Source organism: Chaetodon auriga, chromosome 7, assembly GCF_051107435.1.
Source record: "Chaetodon auriga isolate fChaAug3 chromosome 7, fChaAug3.hap1, whole genome shotgun sequence".
Lineage (NCBI taxonomy): Eukaryota > Metazoa > Chordata > Actinopteri > Chaetodontiformes > Chaetodontidae > Chaetodon > Chaetodon auriga.
The window spans coordinates 24076704-24100799 of record NC_135080.1 but is presented as its reverse complement, the minus strand read 5'-3'; the positions used below and the strand labels follow the sequence as shown (position 1 = coordinate 24100799).

Genomic DNA, 24096 nt, shown 5'->3' with positions numbered 1-24096 from the left:
ATGACCTGAGCTTCCTCTTTGCAGGTCAGAAAGCACAACTGACCCACTTCCCCTCAGGATTAGTCCAGATAACCACTTACATGAGTGGAGGAGGGTGTGGAGAGTGGAGGATGGGAGCAGTGGATAGTAGGGAGGAGGAAGAGTGGAAAACACAATTAGGGAAAATTTGTCGTAAATCTTTACTTGAAAGGGTTTTTCAGTGCACATCAAGTAGTTATAACCATGAAATGCTCTCAAAAAGTTCAAACATAGGATCAAACACACGTTCAATATAATATTAGATTGAATGGTGCATATGTTTGTCATATTGAAGTGATGAGCCCAAGCTTCCACTGTCTTTCACTTTGACAGGATTGGTCACGACATCAAAAGGAAGACTCATTCGATTAGAACGTTAACAAAAAATGTATGTTTATGTAGTCAATGCATTGTTCCTTGGGCACAAATGCAAACTATGTGCCTGTTCAAGCGTCTCCTTTGTGAGAATCTGCTCATTTTCCCTGTTTCATATTATGGTACATTAAATATCTTTGGCATTATTGGGCAGACAAATCATGTTTGGCTCTGTGAAAAAAAGTAATGGGCATTATTCATTATTTTCTGACATTATGTTGACAAAGCAACTGATCGGTAAATCAAGGAAATAATTGCTAATGAAATTAATGATTTGTTGCAGCCCTCAACAACCACATCCAAAGCTAATCACTCAAAATGTACCATAGAAAAAGCCAAACATTATAAGCTTTAAATGTATTATTGGATATTGAACTAGGTTACATTGTATTTTACGGGTATTTCTGTGTCCAGCCCATGTACGCCTCATTGTGTTGTTTGTTTTGTCAAATGATACACAGGTTCAGGTTCAGAAAGTCTTAGACCCTAGCATTGGATACCAGTGTCATTTAAAAAGAGCTATTTCCGCTTATTCTGGATAATTATAGGTCTGCTCAAGTCGAAAGTGGGTACCAGCATACTGGGAATTACATATGTGACGCCACCAGGCACCATGCACCAATCAAAGTGACAGTAAACACCCAGACAAGCCGGAGAAGAGCTTCAATGAGCTATTCATTAAAATCACCTGTGCGTGTTTATCATGGGTGTGCAGTGCCTTTAAAACAAACATCTATCTATTATTAGTACACAAAAAGTATTTATGTTCCATGTGCTAGAGTCATTCAAGGGAGGTCTACCAATTTTAACTCACTGGTGTTGTGTTGGGCTACCTGCTGCAATCATGAGCTATACTGGGAAAAATAAACCCTGCTGTATATTTTCTTATCAGCCAGGTGATCCATTCAAAAATAGATTAACGTGACCTAACATAACCTACACATTACAGAACCCTGGGTCTCCTGAGTCAAAGATGAAGATCACTTCATCACCATAAAGTATAACTGACCCTTTCCTCCAGCGGATTTCACAAGCTTGAACCGGACTTCTATTCTCATCTAACCTAGCAAGTAATCAACACCTATCCATCATGCTTGGACTGAGAATATAAGGCTTTAACTGGATGTCACCAGCTGGGCTTTTTCTACTGTTAATTAACCCCAGGCTTCTGGTACTTCAGGCACATTTAATCACCTTCTTCCCCCAGGGCTAGGCATCTGCACTGATAAACATTTAAAACCAGAGTCTGCAGAAACCAGCCTGAATCAGGGTCCTGAGTTTGAAATTGTTCTATGTTTTCATAATGGTAATGGTGAACATTTAGACTATTGAACCAAGACTATGCCACATTTACTAAACAGCAGCCAATTTTGTTTAAATTTAGTATAACTGTAGCTGAATTAGAGAAGAAGTATTCAAGTCACTGAAATGACTCAGTTATGCCATTGCTAGCTAACATGATTGAACAATAGCCAACATAAGCTACTGGTCATACCAGACCAAGTGAGGGTACATTGTGCATTTTATTGCAAATGAATTCACGTTTTAATTTGTTAGAGGAAGAATGTGTTATATTTAAAAAAAAAAATTACACAGTCTCACTATTAGTTGATTGGCGTAAAATACATTGTCACTTTGTTAATCAAATAATCATTTTATCATCATCATTTTATGGCAGCAGCATTTGCCATGCAAATTCTTTTTGGACTTCAGTAGTTGCGCAGATTGAACAACTAAGAATAACGTGTTGAGCTTTAAAGGTGCTGCTAAGATGATCTGTTGTTACATTAGGACACAGCCAGGCTAACAACTGGCTGCTGGCTCCTGCTACATGTTTAGACATTTTCATTGGTGGTGAGTGTTGCTCTGTTTTTGAGGTGATCTTGAGGAAAGTCAGCAAGGAGGCACTCTATCCATTATTGATATTGACCGTGAGACTCCACCTTCAACCCAGCAATAATCACTTCCTCATTCTCCTCTCAAAGTTTTACTCAACACAGTGTCAGTTTGGTTGTTGATTGACTTTGTATTCTCTGATTTTCCATCCACATAGACCAAATTCAACATGCTCAGTGCAACCTCTTTTTTTCTGATGTTCAAGTTCTTCCAGTTGAATGTAACAATAGCAGTCCTACAGGATCATTAGAGAATAGCGTTGTGCGATGTGCTCAATCTTCCAACTGTCAGCCCAACAACTGCTGCTTAATTCACACAGGTGTACTAACTTAATGATCATTCATTAAATTAGCAGAGTAAACTAACAAAAATACACCAAAAGAACAACCATGGTGACCTCAGCCAATCACTGATTAGTCAATATATTTGTCTATATCGCCCAACCCAACAGCCGTTCTCTATTACAACTAGTTCATATTACAACACTAGTTTTTGGAATACGAATGTTTAAACCCCCTTATGCCACTGTTGAAGGGTGTCTTGAAATAGCATTAGCAAAACAATGTAAACTCAGTCCGACAACACAAAAATGGCAGCTGCTGGTGCCACATGGTCCTGTTCATCTTGTGCCATGTTTATGAGTAAGACAAGCTGGTTAGCATGACTATTGTTATTGATTTCCCTGTTTTTCATACACGATATTCAAATCAGACCGGAACACTTAGAAGAAAAGAACATATGACGTAAGCATATCTATCTTTACTAAGCGTAATATTTACAGCTATGCTTTACCAACCAAGCTTAGAAGAAAACCCTGTACTGGTCCAACAGTGGAAGAAACGTAAGCATTCAGATTATCATACAAGCTGTAAACAAACTCTCAGGGTTGTCAAACTTATTTGGAAGAGAGGAGGACAATTATTACCCGAACTTTTCCATAGTTGTGCAATGACCTTTTATTGGCAACATTACAGGTTCATTCACATTCAGTTCTTCTTCCAAATAAAGTGGTGTAGGTAATCTGACTATACTGTTGCCTTGTTTACAGCATGTCCGATTGCTGGCTTCAAACTCAGTCCAATTCTGTTTGTTACTCCCCACACTTGTTGAGTTTTCAGGATCTATATGTGACTTATAAACTCAAGAGAAGAAAGTGTTACCTCACCTTGAGTGTAGAACCAGTTCTGTCTGAAGACTGTCAACCTTTCACACACACTTTTGCTCTTTGCCTCCTACAAGCAAACAGGAACAGTAAGGCCAGCCTGGCATGCCTGAGTGAAAGCTGTCTTGACTTGGCCCCAAGTTATTCTGCTCAGGCTTTCTGTCTAGACTTTCTGTTGAGTCAACAGTATTTTTCAACTGTCTGACTCTCAGTTCACCACCTTGGTCAGACAGCTTATGGTTTGATTAAAAAAAAAAGAACAGTCTGGTGTGATTTGGAGCTTCACTTTGTTCTCTGACAAATAAGGGCCATTACTTAAGTGAATGTGAGTTATGGTTCTGCTTGATAGGGTGTGTGGGTCAGTGTGTGCCATGTATATCAGGGCAGCTTTTGTAACATTACAAAGAGACCAGTGGAATACTGGACCCATTCCATGTATGCACTTGTATCAATACTGGGAATCTGACCACAAAACTAGGTGTCATATTATTCTCTGTACTAATTATGGGAATATTCGTTTAACGAACAGAGCAGTAGTGCTTTAGCTGCATATCCAGGTCAGGGTCATGGTGGCAGCAGGGTGTACAGCAGGCCAGATGTCCTGCACTTCTTGAGGTCCCTGAATGCTTCTATGCCAGCCAGGATATCAACATTTACTATGTGGTTGTTTGTGTTTGGTAGAGTTTGTTCTCAGGCATCTGAACAACCTGAAAAAATGTCAGTGATACAGTGGCAGAACCATGAGTGTCTCTCAAATTGCAGAAATCTCCACCCACTTGTGCATAATGAGTCTAGCCAACAGCTTAGGACTTATGTCATCAACTTTGGGTCACTACCCAAAGCTTATAACTGTACTAGAGGGTTGATGGAGGTTTACCAGTAAATCAAGGGCTTTGCTTTGTGGGTCAGCTTTCAGTTCACCTCCCAAGTCTGATACAATGGTTGCATTACTACAGGTGAAGCCCAGTCACCCCTGGATGTTGTTTTCTCTAGTCCTAGCTCAAATACAAAAAGTGAGCATTTAAATTCATTCATTACATTGCAAATGATAGTTTGACAAAACAATCTGATCTCAAGATCTTCTTCATATCTCTTTTAACCACTTCTACGCTCTTCATCATCAGTGGAAATCACCACCTGAACTAATTATGGAACTTTGGTCATGAAAATATATAAATACAAAACTTATGAAGTGCACCTTGAGTAATAATTATTTTGCTAAGAACAATGGAAATTCTATTTGTGCGTTTTGTCAGACTTTGAAAACCCCTGATGTAGACCGACACGTCTTCATAATAAGTTTATCAGCACCTAGTCTAATTGAATTCTGTCTGATATCCAGTTCTCAAGTGACCACACAGAAGACTTTGTTCTGTTCTGGAACTCTCCCACATAAACTCTCCCGCATACCACGATTGAGGTGATGTCAGCATGTAACGTCAGTGCTAGCAAGTTGAAGAACAATACATATGTACCTTGTAGGAATGTAAAATAAGGGCCCGGATCTGTTTGTTTCAATTGTCCTCCAAAAGAATGTGTTGTGCCTAGGTTAAATTTAAACACTTGAGTGAAGAGATTGTCAGTCTAATGTGCCTAATTTAGCTTAGGGAATAGAGCAGCTATCCCTAGATAATTGTACCCTGACTTCTCCTAGATAACACTGCTCGGAGACAGCCTTTGTCCCATTTTTTTGTACCAGACTGCTTAGCTCATTCTATCAGATATCAGAAAATAAACATTGACTCTTTGCCCCCTTCTCTCACATTGTAGTTTTCCACCTCAAGGATTTAGACATTCAGACAAACACACACACGTTTAGCCTGGTAATGGAATGTGCTCCTTGGCTATTTGTTGTGTACACAAACTTGAGCCCGGGTCATGAGATGGGAGACATGTTGCACTTCTTTCACTCTACACATGCATTCAGCTCAAATCACCTACACTGTAAACCCACTGTGTATTTCAGTCCTTTCTCTGAAGACAAGTCCAGAAATGCATGTTGCATCTACATGGTCAGTAGCTGACACTTTAAGTTAAAAGAAATTAAGGGCTGACTTTCATGACAAGACATGGCAGATAGCAGGGCTGGTGCTCTGTTTTGCCAGTTTGGTATTTTGGTGACCCTGAACTATGCTGCCCATAAGTGGGAGGTGAGGCACAGCACATTCTGTTGTCTGGCTCACTAATTAGCTGCATCAGTTTGGAAACCTCTAAAAAACGGCTGAGACACCTGGTCTCAGACCATCTGTCATCAGGACCTTCAACAGTGTCATCAGGTGCTTGTAGTCAACAATCTTGCGTAACCACCAGCAGCACTTTAACATGCTACACCTCATATTTCCTCACTGTTTCCTCATTTTAAGTTAGACTGTCCCAAATGTTGAAATATCTTTCATTTACCTGAAACAATACAACAGCATATCACCAAATGCTTCTGGGTCTGTCAGATTCAGTCACATTTTTGTGTATCACCTGACTGTGGTCATGGAATTAAAAAACACTGACGCAACACCTGCATGTTTTCTAAATTTTGCTTCTGAATGTTCTAGCAATCAACAAGCTGTAATTGGAGAGATGAGTTTGATCTAGCACTGAGAGGAAAACCCTGTAAACACGTTGTGGTTGAGTCCCTCAGTAGTGTCTGGAAGTATTATTTCAGGTCCCTTCAGCTGTAACTCAGTCATTATTCCTCATTATTCCTTCTTTCTCATTTCTGTGGAAACCACTGAAATTACTTAACACTTGTATATTAACACTGGATGGTGGGTGCTAATTGTTTGTCATTTGATCCATTGTTACATTTAAGTCCTCCTCTAGTCAAAAACGTGTTTTTCTTCTTGTTCCTACACTTGAATATTTGGTGCACATACACTGAGAATGGTGCTTACAGAGAAGTAGGAGACATCCTGTATCCAGCAATTCAACTTGTGAAATGAAAAATATTTGCATGTTCGTGTGTTTTGGAGTAATGAGGGAGGAGTTGGTGCCACTTTGTGGATTTTAATCTGATGATTATATTTTTTCTGCAAAAACCACAAACACACATTAGACAGTTTTTATAGATGTCGTAATACATTTATGGAAGGAATCTTTAACAATGGATCAAATGACAAACAATTATCAAACAACTCGGAAGTTCTCCCAAACTTTCATTTCTTTCAGCTCACTTTTTGGTTTCCCACCCTGCAACTTTAATATGTTGGATCAGTCTCACAGCTCTCATCACGTCTTTTCCAGTGATGCAGGCAGCTGTTCCATAACTGCTGAGTGTGCAACTAAAGCTACCGCATGCTAACAACTGCCATATTAACTGAAAAGTTAATAATATGTCCATATTGTCCAAAGTGGCCACAAATCAATGAATGCATATCTAAGATATCAAGCAGCTGTATGAACCCAATTTGATGTTTTCCCAGAGACCCTACATGAAGGATCTTTGACGAGTCTAACTGTTCATCAGTGCTGGTGAATACTAGAATGGCAGCAGTCATTCCTCTCCATCCTCTTATTGTGACAGAATGAAACCAATTATTACCAACCCCTATGGTTTATGTTGCTGATGAGTCACCACAACCTCATTAAAGACCATTTTTAGGACCGCAGAATGTAATTTTAGAACCACTGAATCAGACTTAAGTAAATACAAAGTTCATTTATCACATTTATACAGCAGCCTGTTATTCAGGTAGCTATTTTCATGCTGTTACATCATATTTGGGGGAATGTATTGTGGCAAGTATGCCATGGCCAGAAAGACCTATAGTTTTCTGTCATGATCATTATGGAGATGAGCAGTCTCCTTGGGCCTCAGCATTAGTCCTTCAGGTTGTTACAGCAGCGTGGAGAAGGATGGACTGTGACGTAGACAGCACGGCTGGAGGCGGTCGCTGACGTTTGTTGTAGGCCGACTTTTACCCGAGCCAAGGGGGGCGGACGTCCAGTTCAGTAAAACGGAGTGGGAACGCAACTCGTATTTATTACCGTCCACAGACCTACTCGACTCACTAGACCGGCGTTTTGCGTGCACCTGCGTATAATGTTACAGCAGCCAATAGCTCTTTTGTCATTATTTAGTCGTTTTGCTCCGTTTCACCTGCGCTTTATCGCGTCCCACAGGGTTATTATACAGTAAGCAGAGTGATTTAAAGGGAAAGCCACAGGTCCACCGCTCGGCGTGATTTGTGACTGTGAGGTTGGTGCCGTTATATGAATGAATGACAACAGGCTGGGAGCCTATCAGAAACGGAGTGAAACGTCCAATTCGCTTCCCTGCATTAGAAAACGGCTCAGCAACCACAGAGCAGGAGCGCTCAGGAAACCTTCGCCGTCGTCTGAATAACTCGCACCGATCGTCGGCTTCATCCGCCCGCCAGCATGCCGAGCATGCGACAGTCCTACACGGTGACCGTACCTGAGGAGCCGCCGGCCGCTGCTTTCCCGTTCCTGAAGCAGGAGATGCGGAGAAAAGGCAGCATGTCTGGCTCAGTGCTGGTGTCAACTTTCGTAGGGCTTCTCATAAACCAAGCCAAGGTAAGAGACAGTGGCCACGGCCGTCCGTTATATCTGCTTCAAAGAGAGCGTCACGCCAAACTCCATTGAGAAATCCTGCAATAATGTCCATATCGCATTATTACGCTCTTATCGGCAGAGCTGTACTCACAAGGTACTAGTTAAGATGCTTTGTGAACTGTCCGGAATTAACTATGAAAGGAGGCATGTAGGCATTCCATATTGTGAAATTGGTGTGTGTGTGTGTGTGTGTGTGTGTGTGTGTGTGTGTGTGTGTGTGTGTGTGTGTGTGTGTGTGTTATCCACTGTTTTCTGTTACCAAAATACTCGCGGTGGGTGGTAACAAGCAGTGTAAATGTACAGTAAACATAAAGAATAGGCCTATATTAAAAGATCTGGTTTCATATACTGAATTTGTTAAAAGATTACTTTACGCAGTTTGAAAGGTTAATGAAATATAACGAGCTTGATGTCTTAATATGAGTAAGAAAAGGGACCACGGTCCACAGATGTTGAAGGAGAGTTATGGGAAACGTGGGCTTTGGTCATTATAAAGAGGACACAGATGGTTATTTCACTGACAGCGTTATGTATCTTGTCGAAGATGATGTCAGTTTAACGCTGAAGTGAGTCATTTGCAGAGGTAAGCCGCTCTTTTAAGCCGCTGTACTCTGCTGTGCCAGGATCAGTAGGCCTGCACTGGCAGGTCACTGGTTATATAACCGCCGTTTAATCCCCTCATACACTACAGCTGCTCTTACTATACTGCTTTTATGTATCCCGCTGTAGGCCTGGACTGGAATTAAAGAAAGAAGTGACCCGTTCTGTCAGGGCTTTCTGCATGCGCTGGAATATCCAGGGTATGAATATCGCCTCTGGCTGTTTCTATATGCAGCCTGACATACACATACATGTAGGTCTGGGTACACAATGTACAGAAAACCGCTGGCTTTAAGTCAGTTCGACTTTTAGACAAGGGAATTATGGCAATGCTTTTAATTGAAGTTGCATTAATGTGTTATTGTGCTGATTTAAACTGGTTTATTCTACAATTTTCAGCTTCAAATAACGTCACATGTTAAAGTGATTTTCCCTTCCTTATTATTATGTTGTTTATTCATGATAAAAAAAAGCCCTTATTCTTATTCTTATTGTGATGAACAAAGGACATTAAAACTCCCCTGAAAAACTAGAAGCCAAAAAGCAAAGCGAGGCAGAGTTCACTATAGATTTTAGAGTGAAGTCCTCCTGCGCTGTAATTAAAAGTAAAAAACAAACAAAAATATATTCACTATATAAATTCAGAAGCATTTGACAATAAATTGCCAATATCTAAGAAACAAATCACAGCAGTGCACCAATATATTGTCTTAAACTGTGTACCAATGGGGCTGGAAATGGGTCCAGTTAGCATGAAGCCCTACTGACAATGAGAGACTGTTCAATTCTAATATGTAAGCTTTGCCCAAAAACTCCAGACCTCCTGCAGAGGACCGGAGGTTAAAGTCACGCTTGCATTATGGGGTAAAGTGAGATTTAAAAGCCCACATTTCAGCTGTATTTCTCCTAAAATGCCAAATATGAGAAGATGAAGAGAAACTGCCTTTAGTTTGTGATCACCAGAGTGTGTGTGTGTGTGTGTGTGTGTTCCCAAGCTACAGCATGGAGTGGAGCTGCTGTGTGCCAGCTTCAGTTATGTAATGAGAAATCACATTAGACTACACTTTAGTGCTGGCCAGGCCTGGCAGCTTGGCATGCTTTCTGTTTTGTTGTCACCGTGCACCTGCTCCTCCTGTCCTGTCTTTCTCCTTCCGCTCTTGCTAATCATCTGTCCTCTACCCCCCCCCCCCCCCCCCCCCCCCGACCCTCGCATGCATGGCAAGGAAAAGTGCTCTGTTTTGAATATGTGTGCACTAGTGTTACCATGCGCCATATGCGATATGGCAGATGTATGCAAAATGATAGAAAAAATGTATGAAATGAACTGTGTTGCACTGTCATGCATTATCCCTTACTGAAAGGGGAAAATCAGCCATAAAGATCCTTACACCACTCATTCCTGCTCTGCTACACTTAGCTTGGAATCACGAGTTAGCGTTGCAGAATTGTACTGAACATGTCAAAGTTACATTGACAATCATTAAGTCTAGCTGGTTCAACAAGCACAGAAAATCTGAAAATTTCACGTCAAGCTCTGGGAACTATGAGCATTTTCACTATTTCACATGTTTTATAGACAAAATGGTTACACTTAATTGGAAAACATGACCAAAAAATTGACGTATGATTCGAATAATCCTTAACATTTATGTGGAATAACACCAATTGTCTGTTCTTAAATGATTATCCTTAAGATTTACTGCTCAACATATGCTCCATTTCTCTAATAAAATGTTGCCCTACCAGTGCTAGTTCCTCATTAGGCTTTAAATGTTGCTAATTCACTTATGTTACCACTCTTGCTTGTGATTTCTCATTATAAGCAACCCATTCAAATGCCTTTCTTCTGAGAGATGTAATGCTATGCATATTGATTTTTTATATGAAAGTCAAATAGTAGCAGCAGGAGCCTGAGTGTACCACGCTGGCATTAACTTCAGTGGGAGTAACTTGGCAGCAGATCTTTCATCTGAGGATATCATGTGTGGTGTTTATACAGTATACAGTTCTTAGGTGGAGGCACTTTGTCACACATTAGTATTTGGGTATTTTCCATCTGCTCGTCAAAGCCTATGGTGCAATCATCCAGTGTAGTTGTTCAGTATACTTGAAACACAAACCTGTTAGTTAGTATTTAACTTTTCTGCAACTGAGGGTGATTTTGTTTCCCTGGTATACATTTCCATACCGGTGGAGATATGTGTGAAGACTAACAGAGCTGTTACATAAGAAGCCAGTGCACTGCTTTATGGTCACATGTTGTCAAGCTGTTATCTGTACAATGCTGGCTGTTAGTGTGATGCCCCGGTGTGTGCAGAGTGCCTTCTCACAGTCTTTGATCTGATGAAATGCAACCAAGGGGCCAGTTAATAGGATCATGTTTATTTGTATTTCCCAGAAAGAAAGCCATTCTTCTCAGTAAGAGGATCTCAATATTTACTTGTTTGCATGTAAGTGTGTGTGTGTGTGTGTGTGTGTGAGAGAGGAGCTGTGGCTCCACGTCACCCCACTCCGACTGCACAAGCTCTGATGACTGATTCCATCCCTCTGTGTGCTTTTTAAAAGGGAGAAATAAATAGATTGTCTCTCTTTACCTATGAAGTGCCAACGCTGAGCGTGTGTGTCCGCACACTCACGCACACACACGAGCTAGCGTGCGCGCTAAAGTGTCACTTCTGCTCACGTGGTAGAAACTCGACAGCAGCAGAAGGGTAACTCATGGAGAGTGAGAGAGAGATTGTTTATGATGGTCTGCCAAATAGAGAGACAGGTCAGAACAGACTGTTCTGCTGCGTTCTCTCACACTGATATGCCAGCCAATCAGCAGTTGGTGTTCGGCATTGCCAGGTGGACCCAGGCATCCTGCTGCTGGTAGTGTGAAGTTTAGTTTACAGCCCCAGAGACATAAGCAGAGCAGGGAGGGGTGAAAGTGCCACTTGTTTATGGTTTTGGTGTCGGAGGAGTATTATTAGAGCATTGTCAATACTGTAATTAGATATTAATCATCCATATTGATTTTTATGAGGGCTATTTTTGTTTCACTGGACAGTTTTATTGTCCATTGGTGGTGGAAAGGCGTGTGTGTGTTATTGCTTTATGACAATATTAGATTTTTTTATGACGTTTAAATCAATGTGATCAAATACCTGGTGTTTAATTTACAAGATTATCCGGAAAAAAAAGAAAATTTAAGGGCAATTTAGAGTCGTCAGATAATCTAAACTGCATGTCTGTGGATTGTGGGAGGAAGCCAGAGCACCCAGAGAAAACTCAATATGAAGAGTAGTTAAATTTCATGGCAGATGGTACAGAGATAATCAGAATGTTCCTGTGCATTCATTTATAGTTTGGAATAAGCTCCCCTCTGGGATTTCATTAGGCTTTATCACTTGTGCTCTGAGCTTGTTATTTTCCCACATCTCAAGTCTCCACAAGGTTTAGATTACTAAGGAGCTGCTGCAGCAACAAGTGTGAAGCAGCTCATTTAGTGGTAGGATTTCTTTAAAACTTCAGGTCTTATGTTCAGTTCAAACAGGGAGCAACATTTTGTGCACTGTGTACCTTTATGGCAGCATTCACATCACACAGGAGAGATGATAAATAAAAGAGAAGACCTTTTGTTTGCCTCAGCTTTGTGTTGAAAATGCTGATGGATAATGATTTCTCCACTTTCCTGAACTCAGATGTCACTGTTAAGATACTAAATGTGGGAATATTGTTTTCATTTCAAAGAAAACACTGAAGAGCAAACGATTCTCATGGACTTTGTCAATCAAGTGTACGGGTGTCGAGGTAAAAAAAGCTTTAATCAGAGCCATGATGGTTTCAACAAACGTCTAAGTGCTTGAACACACAGAATTCATTTTCCCCACACAGCTGTTTCCTCATGACAAGAATGCAGCCTTAAATGCCCCTAATCAGTTGAGAGTGTACTTTTTGTCATCACGTTTTGATGAGTATCAGCTGATGTCTGACGCTAAAGGAAAGCATGCTAGACATTTCTTAAACTGAACATTCCTTAGATTGAGCTTGATGTAAACACCGAATGTCTGCTAGACAACTTAATCTCCCTGCTGGTGGCCAAAGTTCAACGAGTGGTGAGATCGAAAATGCAGAATCTTTTTAGTAGTTGTCCTTTTCTGTGAAGTCACCCTGGAAAGCAAAGCCGTAATGAGGGATTATCCATATCCTCCAGCCTACGCACCTTGCTTTGACCCATTTCCTCTTCTCCAACACCACCCTCCATCCCTCAGGCCAGCAGTCCTACATCTTTGAATTAATTGAGCACAGTGGATGGACATATTTTACTTCCACCAAGCTGGGTACATGTCAAAGGGACGTTTCCACTGTCTCTCATTCCTGGCTTGAGGAAGCAGTTCACCGTGGCCAGTGGAATGCTTCTTAATGCAGTCTCTGTTCACCGTGCTTTTTAGCCTCAAAGGCATAGGGTTTCAAAAGTAGCTCGCGAGTTGCCTGAGCTGCCTCTGACATTTCTGAATAGAGCATTTATGCAAAGTTATCCCCCTGGGCCGCCTCTTTTGTGTACAGTATGTATCATGCCGCTCACATGGAAGGATTGGGAATATGAACAGTGAATGTATGCTCCCGCTTGCGACTGTTGATTTGGTTTCTCCCGTCTCCACTCCTCCACTCTCCTTATTTCTCCCATCTGTTCATCTCTTACGCTACAAAAAAAGCAAAAATCGTCTCGCAGCACGCAATTGTTCTTCGCTCTGCTTTATTAATTGATTGACAACTGCGAGTGCAAAGCAGACAAGTGAAACGGTTTATGGCGTAGAAAGGTGAAAAAATAGTTGGAATATATCCCAGGAGCATGTGATACTGCAGTTACGGGCTCTGAGCACTAACAGGAAGAAAAACTCTCAGAGTATCGGTGGTGGTGGTGGCGTGTGAATGCTTATATTGAGTTAACATTAAGGTGGTTCTGGTGCAAAGGTGATTTGAATGTCACAGGCTGCTTCTCGGGCTGTCAAAGTTTAAGATATTTGTTAGTGTTTCTGGATGAGAGTTTGGGATATGTGTTGTAGGCTAATGTTTAATATTCTGAAAGTGTTACAATGGTCCAGCTTTACTTTACAGCTTGACTTTAATCCCACAAACACACTCTGCACTGGTTTAAACTGCCTGTACAGGAGAATCTCAGCAGAATTAGCTGTCATTATACTCTGACTACAGGCTGGGATCAGAGCTTGAGCTTGTACTTCATGGATCGTCACACATGTACATTAAAGAATCCTGTTCGACACAGCGCTTACAAAATGAGGAGTGAATGACTTGGATTAGATTTGCATTTTACTCCGTGTCTGTCAAATGAATAGAGGTAGTAGGATTAAATAAGAGAGAAACCAGTTTATTTATAGATGGATAAACTGTAATGTCATTTCTTAAATTTGCCGTCATTTACTTCCAGTATGAGCAAAGCTCATCCCGGACGATTGTGACTTGTATTGAAATAATCATTTTCCCAATAATCAAATCCCTGCAGTGAGGTGTGGGAGTAACAGCTGTTTGACCGTGCCCTAAGGAGCTGCTAATTCACCAAAAATAATGTCATTAGAGTGGCTTTTAGTGAAGAGCTTTGGTGTGCCGTGGTGCTTGAATGCTGCCTTTAGACAAGGGGAAAATCTTGATTTAAAAACTGAATCATCCTTTTTGTGAACATTCGATGATGGTTCCAGTCTGAATGTCACATCTGCTCCAAGTCATTCACTCCCAATTCCTCACACTCTAAACTCACGCACTGAGTCAGTCACACACACACACACTCCTTCCACGCTCAGTCTTGTCACTGTGATGTCACCATGTCCTCTAGCTTTCCATGCCGCAAAAAGTAAGAATAGCGTTGCTACGGAGACAGAGCCGGGACGTTGTTTCATCGTCGTGACGTCTGCCAGGCTGGCCGAAGGATCAGCCAATTGCGAGTGGACAAGCAAGCTTTATTAAAAGCAAAGCTGCTATTTTTGGGACTGGCCGTGGCATTACTCAGCAGAGTGCAGCAAAGTCAGACGTACACATTCCAGTGGTGGGGGGGGAGTGTGTGTGTGTGTGTGTGTGTGTGTGTGTGTGTGTGTGTGTGTGTGTTATGAAATAACATTTGAGGTGACCAAAAAAAGGATTTGTTCTGCATCCTGTCACACGGCAGCCATCACTGAGATAGCTAATCTGTACAGGAAGTGTGTGTGTGTGTGTGCGTGCACATTTGTGTATTTATGTTATATGGCCATGACTAATGAAGTGCTCCATTCACTACAGTGGAATTTACAGAAAGGAGGATTTAGATAAGCAATAGTTAATTAAGCAGTGGATTTTTTCCCCCTCCGCATGCTGCAATGACTCTCTCTCCTGAATAAGAGACAGATGGCAGAGATTGTTTATATAATAGTAAAAAAAACCTTCCTGTATCATACTCATAGCTAGATAAGCTGCAGGCGCGCAATACCGATTAACCAACGAACATGCTCCCAATTATGTGTACCTCCACAAGGCTTACAGCAGTGATCAGGACACCACTTTGATTGTCACATTCACTGTCCTTTCTCTAAACCTGCAGTGCAACCAAAGCTCCTGTGTAGAGCTGAAATGACAGGAAATTACTCCACAAATACAGTATTTTGACTATCAGTTAATCCTTTAAAGCTGCACTATGAGTATCATTATATTAACACTGTAATGTGTTCATACTGACCCACAGAGAATTTTCTCGGCTTGCCACAATGCTTTGTAGTGGCTTTCAGCTTATTGTTTTGTTTTTGGACTTTCATCAACCTTGTTGCTAGCAGTAGATGGCAACTCTTTTCAGCAAACAAGCTCTAAAAACCCTCTCTACCCTACCTGCCTATCACAAATCAGCAGACAGACAACGTAAGCATCTAGCTGGTGAACAAAGTGCAGCATTTAGCAGTGAAAGAGCCATATCTTTCCCTCAGGAGTCGGTGCAGACCAAGACAGAGCTAAAAGGAGTGAAAAGATTGGAGGGTCAATACCTGACTTGAATTTGTCAAGTGGGAACAAACACATGATAATGCTGCTCTGCTCTTTTGCAGGATGTGTAAACAGGCAACTGTTTACATATTAACTTGACAGCCTTTACAGCCTGTTTCGTTGCCCCCAGTTGGCCCAAAAAAATAGATAAACTGAGCTTTGAAGAGTTAAAAGAATGGAGTAAATGCTGGTATGATGCTCTATATCACTGTGAATTGAATAGTTTGGGCTTTTTGGACAGTTTGAAAACATCTGCATGTTTTCTGGGAGACTGTGATACCATTTTTCACGACTAGTCCAATTGATAAATTATTAATTGGTCATGAAAAAATCAAAGCAAGGCTACTTTACATTGATCCGTGCGCTGTGGACACAAGTGTTATCAATGCAGAACTGTGTTAGTCCAACTTGATGATGTTGAGCCCCATCTCCAGATCAGCTGAACCCTGTTAGTTTGACTTTACATGTTTATGCACAGCAGGTTGAGGATACTGTAACAACTCAGAGAGTTTCCCAGCACACTCACATGACACATTCTGAGACTATTAGATGACTGATACCTTTTTGAATGGTGGAATCACAGAGGACTACTGCTTTGGGTCAGCGAGGTCATTGAGAGTACAAGCGCGCTGTATTATGATGTTGATGATTATGGATGTTACATCATCTGACTGTGCGTTTGATTGTGTTCAGAAAAGGTTAAACAGAAGGTAAAGAAGCTGGGTCACTTAGTCATCAAACGTTCGTAACTGATTCATTTGTTGAACTGAAAATTGGACTCATACTAAGATAAAGAAACAGTCCCTTTTTCTTATTTAGGGCTACAACGCACTTTTAAAAACCATGTCTCCTTCATCTTTACATGCTCTGTCTGATTCAGTCCCTGAACACTTAAGTGACTGTAGCTTTTGTGTGGTCTCACCTTGTTTTCTGCTACTTTTCATGGTGGTCCTGATACACAGTCCTCTCAGTGAGTGTGCCCTCGCTTCACCACAGGTGAGGGTAACGGGGCATGTGGGTAAGATAGATTTCAGTTGCTAGCGAGATCAGGTGACTGGTGTTAAGCTGCCGGCCCTGCAGAGTTGCTCTCTGCCTTGAAAATACGAGCTCAAGTTACCATGCTGTTAGCCTCTCTGCTGGGCCACCGGTCAGCTTGTTTTTATCCCTAAAATTGAAACTGGTTGAATCGTCTTTTTTGTTGTTCTACACATACTGTACAAACTGCGATGACACAGCTATTGTTTTACAGGATTGGTAGATGAGTCCAACTCTCTTGAAAATTGCTTATGAAATATCACAATTGCAAAACAAATGGCTTATATGACATGCTTCGACAGGGCATGAAGTTGGTTCAGGGATGCTGGTGGATGGAGTGATGTGGAAAATGAATTGAAGCTGGCTTAGCTCGTGTTTTCTAAAGTATAATTGTCTGCTGCCTCTGCTCCTTAGTCGAGGGCACAAGTGCATTCCTTTTCCACCCCCGTGTTCTTTGTTAGTTCTTCCTCTCGCTACTCAATTATGTAACCACTCAACTTATGTAATGATATTTAATAGCAGCGAGTGGTGACATCAGTTCTGCAAAGCATTTTGTGCCATTTAAAGATTTTGAAATCTGATAATATGCTTTGCCATCTGTTGTGTTTCACAAAGATAAAATGTGTGTATTTCATGGATTTGCGACAGTAAAAGCTACAGTGTAGAAACTCCTTGAGGTGCAGAGAGTCTGTGTTATCAACTGTTGTTGATCAGATCTTTGCCACCTGGGAGTGATTAACGAGAGGAATTGACTGACTGTGAAATAACAAAACAAGTTCCTCTCTAAAGATAAAGCTCACCAAGAAAAGGCTCCTGTCTGTCATCCCTTGATGGACACAACACACACACTCAGCTGCACAGAGTACATAGATCACATCTTTATCACATGTCTGTGTTTGGCTGATTCTCGGAGCTTCCATGGAATACCATTAAAGCACAAATGCTGCCTGAGGGAAAACACAGTGCTGAATGTATATCTGCTGGTAGAGCAACCACTGGCTTCTGTATACAAGAAAACATCTTTCAGACAAAGAATTCTGATTTTTTAAAGTGTGTGAATTAATTCTCCCTCTTTGGTAATTGTAAATACAGTTATTTCTAAGCTACAGATTGTTTGATTCACAAGTTATTAAGGGGGTAAATACCTCAACAAAACTGAACTCTTACACGCTCCAGTCACAGCTAGATAGAGGTAGTTTCCATCAGTTTGGAGTTTGTCCAGAGGCATTTTTCTAAAATGTAGGAGCAGAAGTAGTTATGTTTGAATCTTTGGAAGTATTCATCAGTGTCATGCACATTAACACACAGATAGGACAAAAGGAGATAGTTAAAACCAGTCCACACCATGATGCAACAGTCTGTTTAAAAGGTGTTTTTAGAAGGTGAAATTCCATTTTAGTGTCTCCTGGAGTAAAAACCAGTTCATCAATGGGTCAATTAAAATCCGTACTGTAAATCTAGTTGTCATCGAAGAAGCTTATTGGCTTGATTTGTATTTAAAATGTCATCTAAATTTTTTTTCTTTTGTCTTTCAGAATTCAAAGAGTGCCCAAGGCCTGGTGGGACTAAAGAACCTAGGAAACACTGTAAGTACGACAGCCACAAATCCATCTAATTACATCTGTCTAGTGCCAAACGTCTGGCAATAGTGGCATCATATTCTTGCAGTCGAGGGAGAAGCTCACTCTAAATTCCCATAATCCAGTTGGTGTTATTGATAGGAGTTTGTTGATATCAGGTGGAGTCCACATGAGACTGGTGGTCCAGCAGAATATCAGTCTACCAGGCAACAGCCAGAAGGACGACTCCTAAAATAAACAATGTTTGCTGTGGTGTGTGTGTACAGTAATCTAATCAGAGAGCTCTGAACTATGGACTGGGGAGGACTCGGTCTGTCTCTCTCTGACTGGTTTGATCTTCCCAGATTGCACGTGTCTCGCTGAAATGTGATGGGAGCTTTATATACACACTGCTGTTGCTGGCAACATGTCTGCATGTCTGCAGTACAACTTAATACCGAGTAATTATACCAGGGTTCTTCCATTCTGTCCTGTAAGCTTTCAGAATGAATGAATACATTTCCAGATCCACAAAACTTCTTTTTAACTGCACCACATTATATAATTTAATCACATATTGTACATCTGTCCATTTCAAAGGCACCGTCCAAAGGTGGTCACGGACATCTACTGACAGATAAAGAACAAAGTACACAAGCAATGAGTCCAAATACAGGGACAGAAATAGGTTTGGGGAGCATTTAGGTTATTTGCTTTCATGACAACAGTTAGATGAGACGATAAATACTGTTCTCATGTCTGTACGGTAAATATGAGTTTGGTGCTAGCAGTTGATTAGCTTAGCTTAGCATAGAGATAAACATTGTAAACAGGGGGAAACATCTTTTTCTTAATCTGTGCAAGAACACAAGTGTGAAGAAAAGAACGCATTGTGGTTTTATGGGAAGTTGGTGCAGGACTATTTATTGGACTGGTGCAGTGATTTCCTAGTCTTGTTCTTACAGGAGGTTGCCAGGCAACCAGTGGAGACTCAAAGAAGCTACAACACTCAGGCCAAGAACCAGTCCTGCACATAACCGCCCCGTAAAACCACAACTTGCCATTTTCAGTCTTTAGTGTTGGGTTTTTTACAGGTTAAACAAATGAGATGTTTCTCCTTTTCCTAGTCTTTATGCTAAGCTAAGCTAATCGGATGCTGGACTCAACCAACTTGCATTTTTGTACGGATCATGCTGGTAGAGGCAGATTTGAGCTAGGCTAGCTGTTTCCCTTTGTTTCTGGGCTTTATGCTTAGCTAAGCTGTTGGCTATAGCTTCATATTAACCATATAGACATGGGGATGGTATCAGTCTTCTCATCTAACTCAGCAAAAAAGTGATTAAGTGTATTTCCTTAAATGTCAAACCGTGCCTTTAATTTGCTGGACTCAGCTATGGAGAGCTTGCAAATCAAATAAGTAGTATATTTTTAACAAGACTGTAAGGATTTGATTGTGTCATCTTTAAACAGTGTGCATCATGTGCAGCAACAGACATTTTATTGAGCATGTGACAAACAAAATGAAATATAATCTGCAAAAATCACAAGTGCAAAGAGAGTTTTTAATTTCCTTCCAGCAGATGAGAGTCATGAATGAACGATTGTGTAAGGGAATCAAACTGTTTGTGATGTTTTTCCTCACAGTGTTTCATGAACAGTATCCTGCAGTGTCTCAGCAACACACACAGCCTGCGAGACTACTGCCTGCACAACTCGCACCGCAGAGACCTTAACAACAACAGCCGCACCAACACAGCCCTCATGGAAGGTGAGAGACGTGTCACACAGGCCCCCTAGAGTCCAAAACGAACACTTCTCACAGCTGCTCGCAAAATCTTACGGAGGATAAGAAAGTCAGCTGTACTATCAGTTCATGATCAACCTGAATACTTTGCACTGTAACAGTTTTAGGATTGCCAAATGTCCCAGTGAGTGAGTAACTTGAGTGTTTCTCTTCTGCTAGAATTTGCCAAGCTGATACAGACCATGTGGACGTCATCCAGCAGTGAGGCAGTCAGCCCGTCTGAATTCAAAACTCAGATCCAGAGATATGCTCCCAGATTCGTGGGATACAAGTAAGCTGCATACATCTTTGAGGAGCCCCCATCGTGACTTCTCTCTGATAATAATAAGCCTGAAAGAGTAGAAGTGTGTAGATACAGTGTCTTCTGACTGATTGACTGTTTCCTTGTCTTGCAGCCAACAGGATGCTCAGGAGTTCCTGCGCTTCCTCCTGGACGGCCTGCACAACGAGGTCAACAGGGTCACTGTCAGGCCGAGAGGGACTGTAGAGGACTTTGACCACCTGCCGTAAGTAATATGCCTGACAGTCAGTGTGTGGACCTGCACTGCTGCCTCTCTGCGCAGGATCAGTGCACCTGATGTGCCCCTAAATAGACAGAAATACCCAGAAATTCTCCAAAATTGCTGACTTCTCATTTTGTAAAGTGTATCATAAACTGATGAATTTGTGTGGGTGATATTAGGAATGTCAGATATTGAATATGCAGACTTTTTACCCATGAATAACCTAAGAGGAGAAAGACACACACTTAACCTTAGTGATGGAAAAACATGAGGGTCTTTGTATAAGCCTTGTGTATATTACGTATGGTGTACAGTGTGCAAACAGGGCCGGACTAAGGCAACACGAATCATTAAGGCTACATCATGAAGCTTTCATTTAACGCTGCGTACAGCAGTTTCACCTCCTCTGCTCAGTTGTTGCCTCTCAGGGGCCCAGATCAGCTTAATGCTCCAAATCTTCTTAGATATAATTTTCAGTTATCTAACCATGGCTTGTTTAAGGGTCACAGTTAATCTCAACAACTTTCAATATCACCCTCAAAATGGGTCCACTCATGGGCCTAAATATGAAAAACAATGGCGATCTTTTTTTTTTTTTTCCAGTTTGAAAATGTGTGTCAGGGTAGAAAGTGTCTTTTTAATCCTTTATTCCGACCTCCAATGAAGTAGGTCAGCTCTCCTAAATAGGGTCTGTTTTCTGCTATTACCCGTTACACTATCAGCCCTTTTACTGAATGAGAACAGCAGTGTGTGAGCATCGGTGTGCCTCTGCCTGACATGTCCATCTCGAGTGGAAAATTCTAACATGTTCTAATCTGTGCTCCATGTTCAGGGATGAAGAGAAAGGGAAGAAGATGTGGAGTAAATATCTAGAGAGAGAAGACAGTAAGATAGTCGGTAAGTAGAAATGCATCAAGATCAGGTTAACCAGGTTTTCAGAGACTGATACACTGAATCTTGCACTGAGATTGGACTTAACATGTGTCTAGATGATATTTTCAAAGTTATTATTACGCTGAAAACAAAGATGAAATTCAAATGATAAACAGAAAGAAATGTACATAGATGTAGATCTTTTCATGTAATCTTTGGGATCTCTTCCGCTCTGACAGACCTGTTTGTGGGGCAGCTGAAGAGCTCTCTGACCTGCAGCCACTGTGGTTTCTGCTCCACTGTCTTCGACCCCTTTTGGGATCTCTCTCTACCTATCGCCAAGGTTAGGAAACACACACACACACACACATACACACACACACACATGCACAGCTGTAAGATAGACAGGTGAATGTTGATCATCCTCACATAACAAGTCCAGAAGGTGAACAGACTCAAAAGTCAGAGGTGACTTTGTGTCTGTGTGTTTTTATAGACATGTTTGAAGCGTTAATCAATATCTCTCCACAGCTCCTAACATCAGCTTTTTTTTCCTTCCCTGTCTCTGTTTGTGCTTCGCTTTGCTTTCTGTGTGTGTGTGTGTGTGTGTGTGTGTGTGTGTGTGTGTGTGTGTGTGTGTGTGTGGGTGGGTGGTTTGCTTGTGTGCATGCTAATGTCAATGCATCTATGTTTGTGCTCAGAAGGGCTATGGTGAGGTGAGTCTGATGGACTGCATGCGGCTCTTCACCAAAGAAGACGTCCTCGACGGGGATGAGAAGCCGGTAAGAGTCAACGATTCTTCATGAAGTCAGTTCAGTTGAACTACAGTGTATGTTTCATAGCATTTTACAATTTCTAGTGTCATTTTTCAGCTTTGCATCAGTTCAAACAGAGATGCACTGGTTTACCCAGCATTCTGACTTTATTTTGGTATTGAACTACATTCCATATGATTTTAGTAGTTATTAGAATTAAACGTTGGAAGCTTGTAAACAGTGAGTGAACTAAGACGGTGTTTCTTCTTTCTCTGCAGACGTGCTACAGGTGTAAAGCCAGGAGGAGATGCACTAAAAAGTTCACAATACAGAAGTTCCCCAAGATCTTAGTACTGCGTATCCTTTCCTCTGGACATGAGGGTCTGATACTGATGTGTTACATTAGACATGTGTCAGTGGGATGATGTGTAGGAAGTATGGCAGCACTGTAGGACACAGGAGTCGATTACAATTCAAGAATTACCGTGAGCTGTACCGCAGCCATGAAACAAGTGAGTCAGTACTATTTTGCATTCATTTGCATGGATGTGTAATCAGCATTGGATTTGTCAGAGCTGTGAATAATCAGAGAAAATACAACTTTGTGTGATTTGCAAAAAAATGATCACACACACGTCCATGCAGAACGAAAATGATTCAGCTTGGTCAGCTCTGATACACAGAGTATACATAGTGTATAATTGGCTGTGATGATCGCTCACATCCACCAATGAGCTGATGTTTCTGTGCCCACGCCCATGCAATGAGCGAAGACAGTAAGAAACCTCGTACACAGCCGAAGTATTGGACGAATGCATTGAAATGTAGGTGCAGTTGTTCCTTGACTCTGCCTCCTGTCCAGATCTGAAACGCTTCTCTGAGGCACGAAGAACCAGCAAACTGTCCACCTTTGTTAACTTCCCCATGAAGGATCTTGACCTGCGGGAGTTTGCCTCTGAAAACAGCAGTAAGAGCTGATTGTTTTTCTAACAAACACGATTATGGTATATTTCATGTGTTGGAGGTCTCATCAAGGTTTGGGTAATGAAGAAAAAGTCAAGACAGTGTTGTAAAAATGTTGTATTTTGCCCTGATTTAAGGGGAGATGTAGTGTCATATCATTTAAAGAGAGTCTTTCTCCACTCTGGCAATAATGCAGTTCAGGGGTCATGCTCACAAACATACTCAGAGAGCTCATAACTTAGTCAGTTTTTACCTTAGGAGCTCTCTTAAGGATAAGATGCTTTGTGAATAACTGTTAACTTTAACAGGATCTGGTCTTTACTGTTAGGAGAAATTCTTAGTAAACGTCATAATTCTAAGGATTTTCTCAGCATTTAATCAACTGTTTGTACGAGGGCCCTTTATGAGTCTGACCCCTGGAGAATACACCAGATTCAGTCTTGTTTTGTTTGCTTTTTTTCATTCCAGCAAATACCAAATCAAATGTATTGAGCAGCTGTGTAAAGTGATGGGGATTTTGAAGTATCAGGTGTTTGCGTTGACCTGAGAGAAACTGTGAACTCTGTCGTAGGTTGTTCAAGCAGCAGGACTAACTGCAGGCTTTAAGTTTGTTTTTTGCTTCTGTCCTGTTGTAGTAAATGCAGTGTACAACCTGTATGCAGTGTCCAACCACTCAGGCACCACGATGGGCGGTCACTACACAGCCTACTGTCGCAATCCCAACTCGGGAGAATGGTACACCTTTAATGACTCCAGGTAGGTTTTGACACCACGACCAACGACATCTGTGTTCATGGATGTACTTTACATCATGGTGAAAGACACACATAGAGGAAGGGGAAGCTCCCCCTGTGCCAATACAACTGGCATAATACTCCTTTCTTCTTCTGGAACAAAAATGCACTTTGCAGCTGATCTGGTCTGAATTTGATCTCCACTCTCAGGCTGTCTCGTTGGATCAGCTGCACATGTATCAACAGTT

At 41.4% G+C, this 24096-nt stretch overlaps 1 protein-coding gene across 4 annotated transcripts in view; it reads left to right on the top strand.

Moving 5' to 3' along the window:
- usp2a (ubiquitin specific peptidase 2a) overlaps positions 1-24096 on the top strand; it is a 40992-nt gene that overhangs the window by 14552 nt on the left and 2344 nt on the right. The window contains exons 1-11 of one of the 4 annotated variants that reach the window (XM_076734772.1): positions 7387-7981; positions 18193-18243; positions 19861-19984; positions 20180-20291; positions 20416-20526; positions 21356-21420; positions 21636-21739; positions 22101-22178; positions 22430-22508; positions 23014-23118; positions 23750-23870. In XM_076734772.1, the coding sequence (XP_076590887.1) occupies positions 7826-7981; positions 18193-18243; positions 19861-19984; positions 20180-20291; positions 20416-20526; positions 21356-21420; positions 21636-21739; positions 22101-22178; positions 22430-22508; positions 23014-23118; positions 23750-23870 (1106 nt within the window). In that variant the 5' untranslated portion in view covers positions 7387-7825. Of the gene's footprint in view, positions 1-7386; positions 7982-18192; positions 18244-19860; positions 19985-20179; positions 20292-20415; positions 20527-21355; positions 21421-21635; positions 21740-22097; positions 22179-22429; positions 22509-23013; positions 23119-23749; positions 23871-24096 lie in introns of those variants that run through there. The other 3 variants (XM_076734771.1, XM_076734770.1, XM_076734769.1) reach the window with 3 other exon arrangements.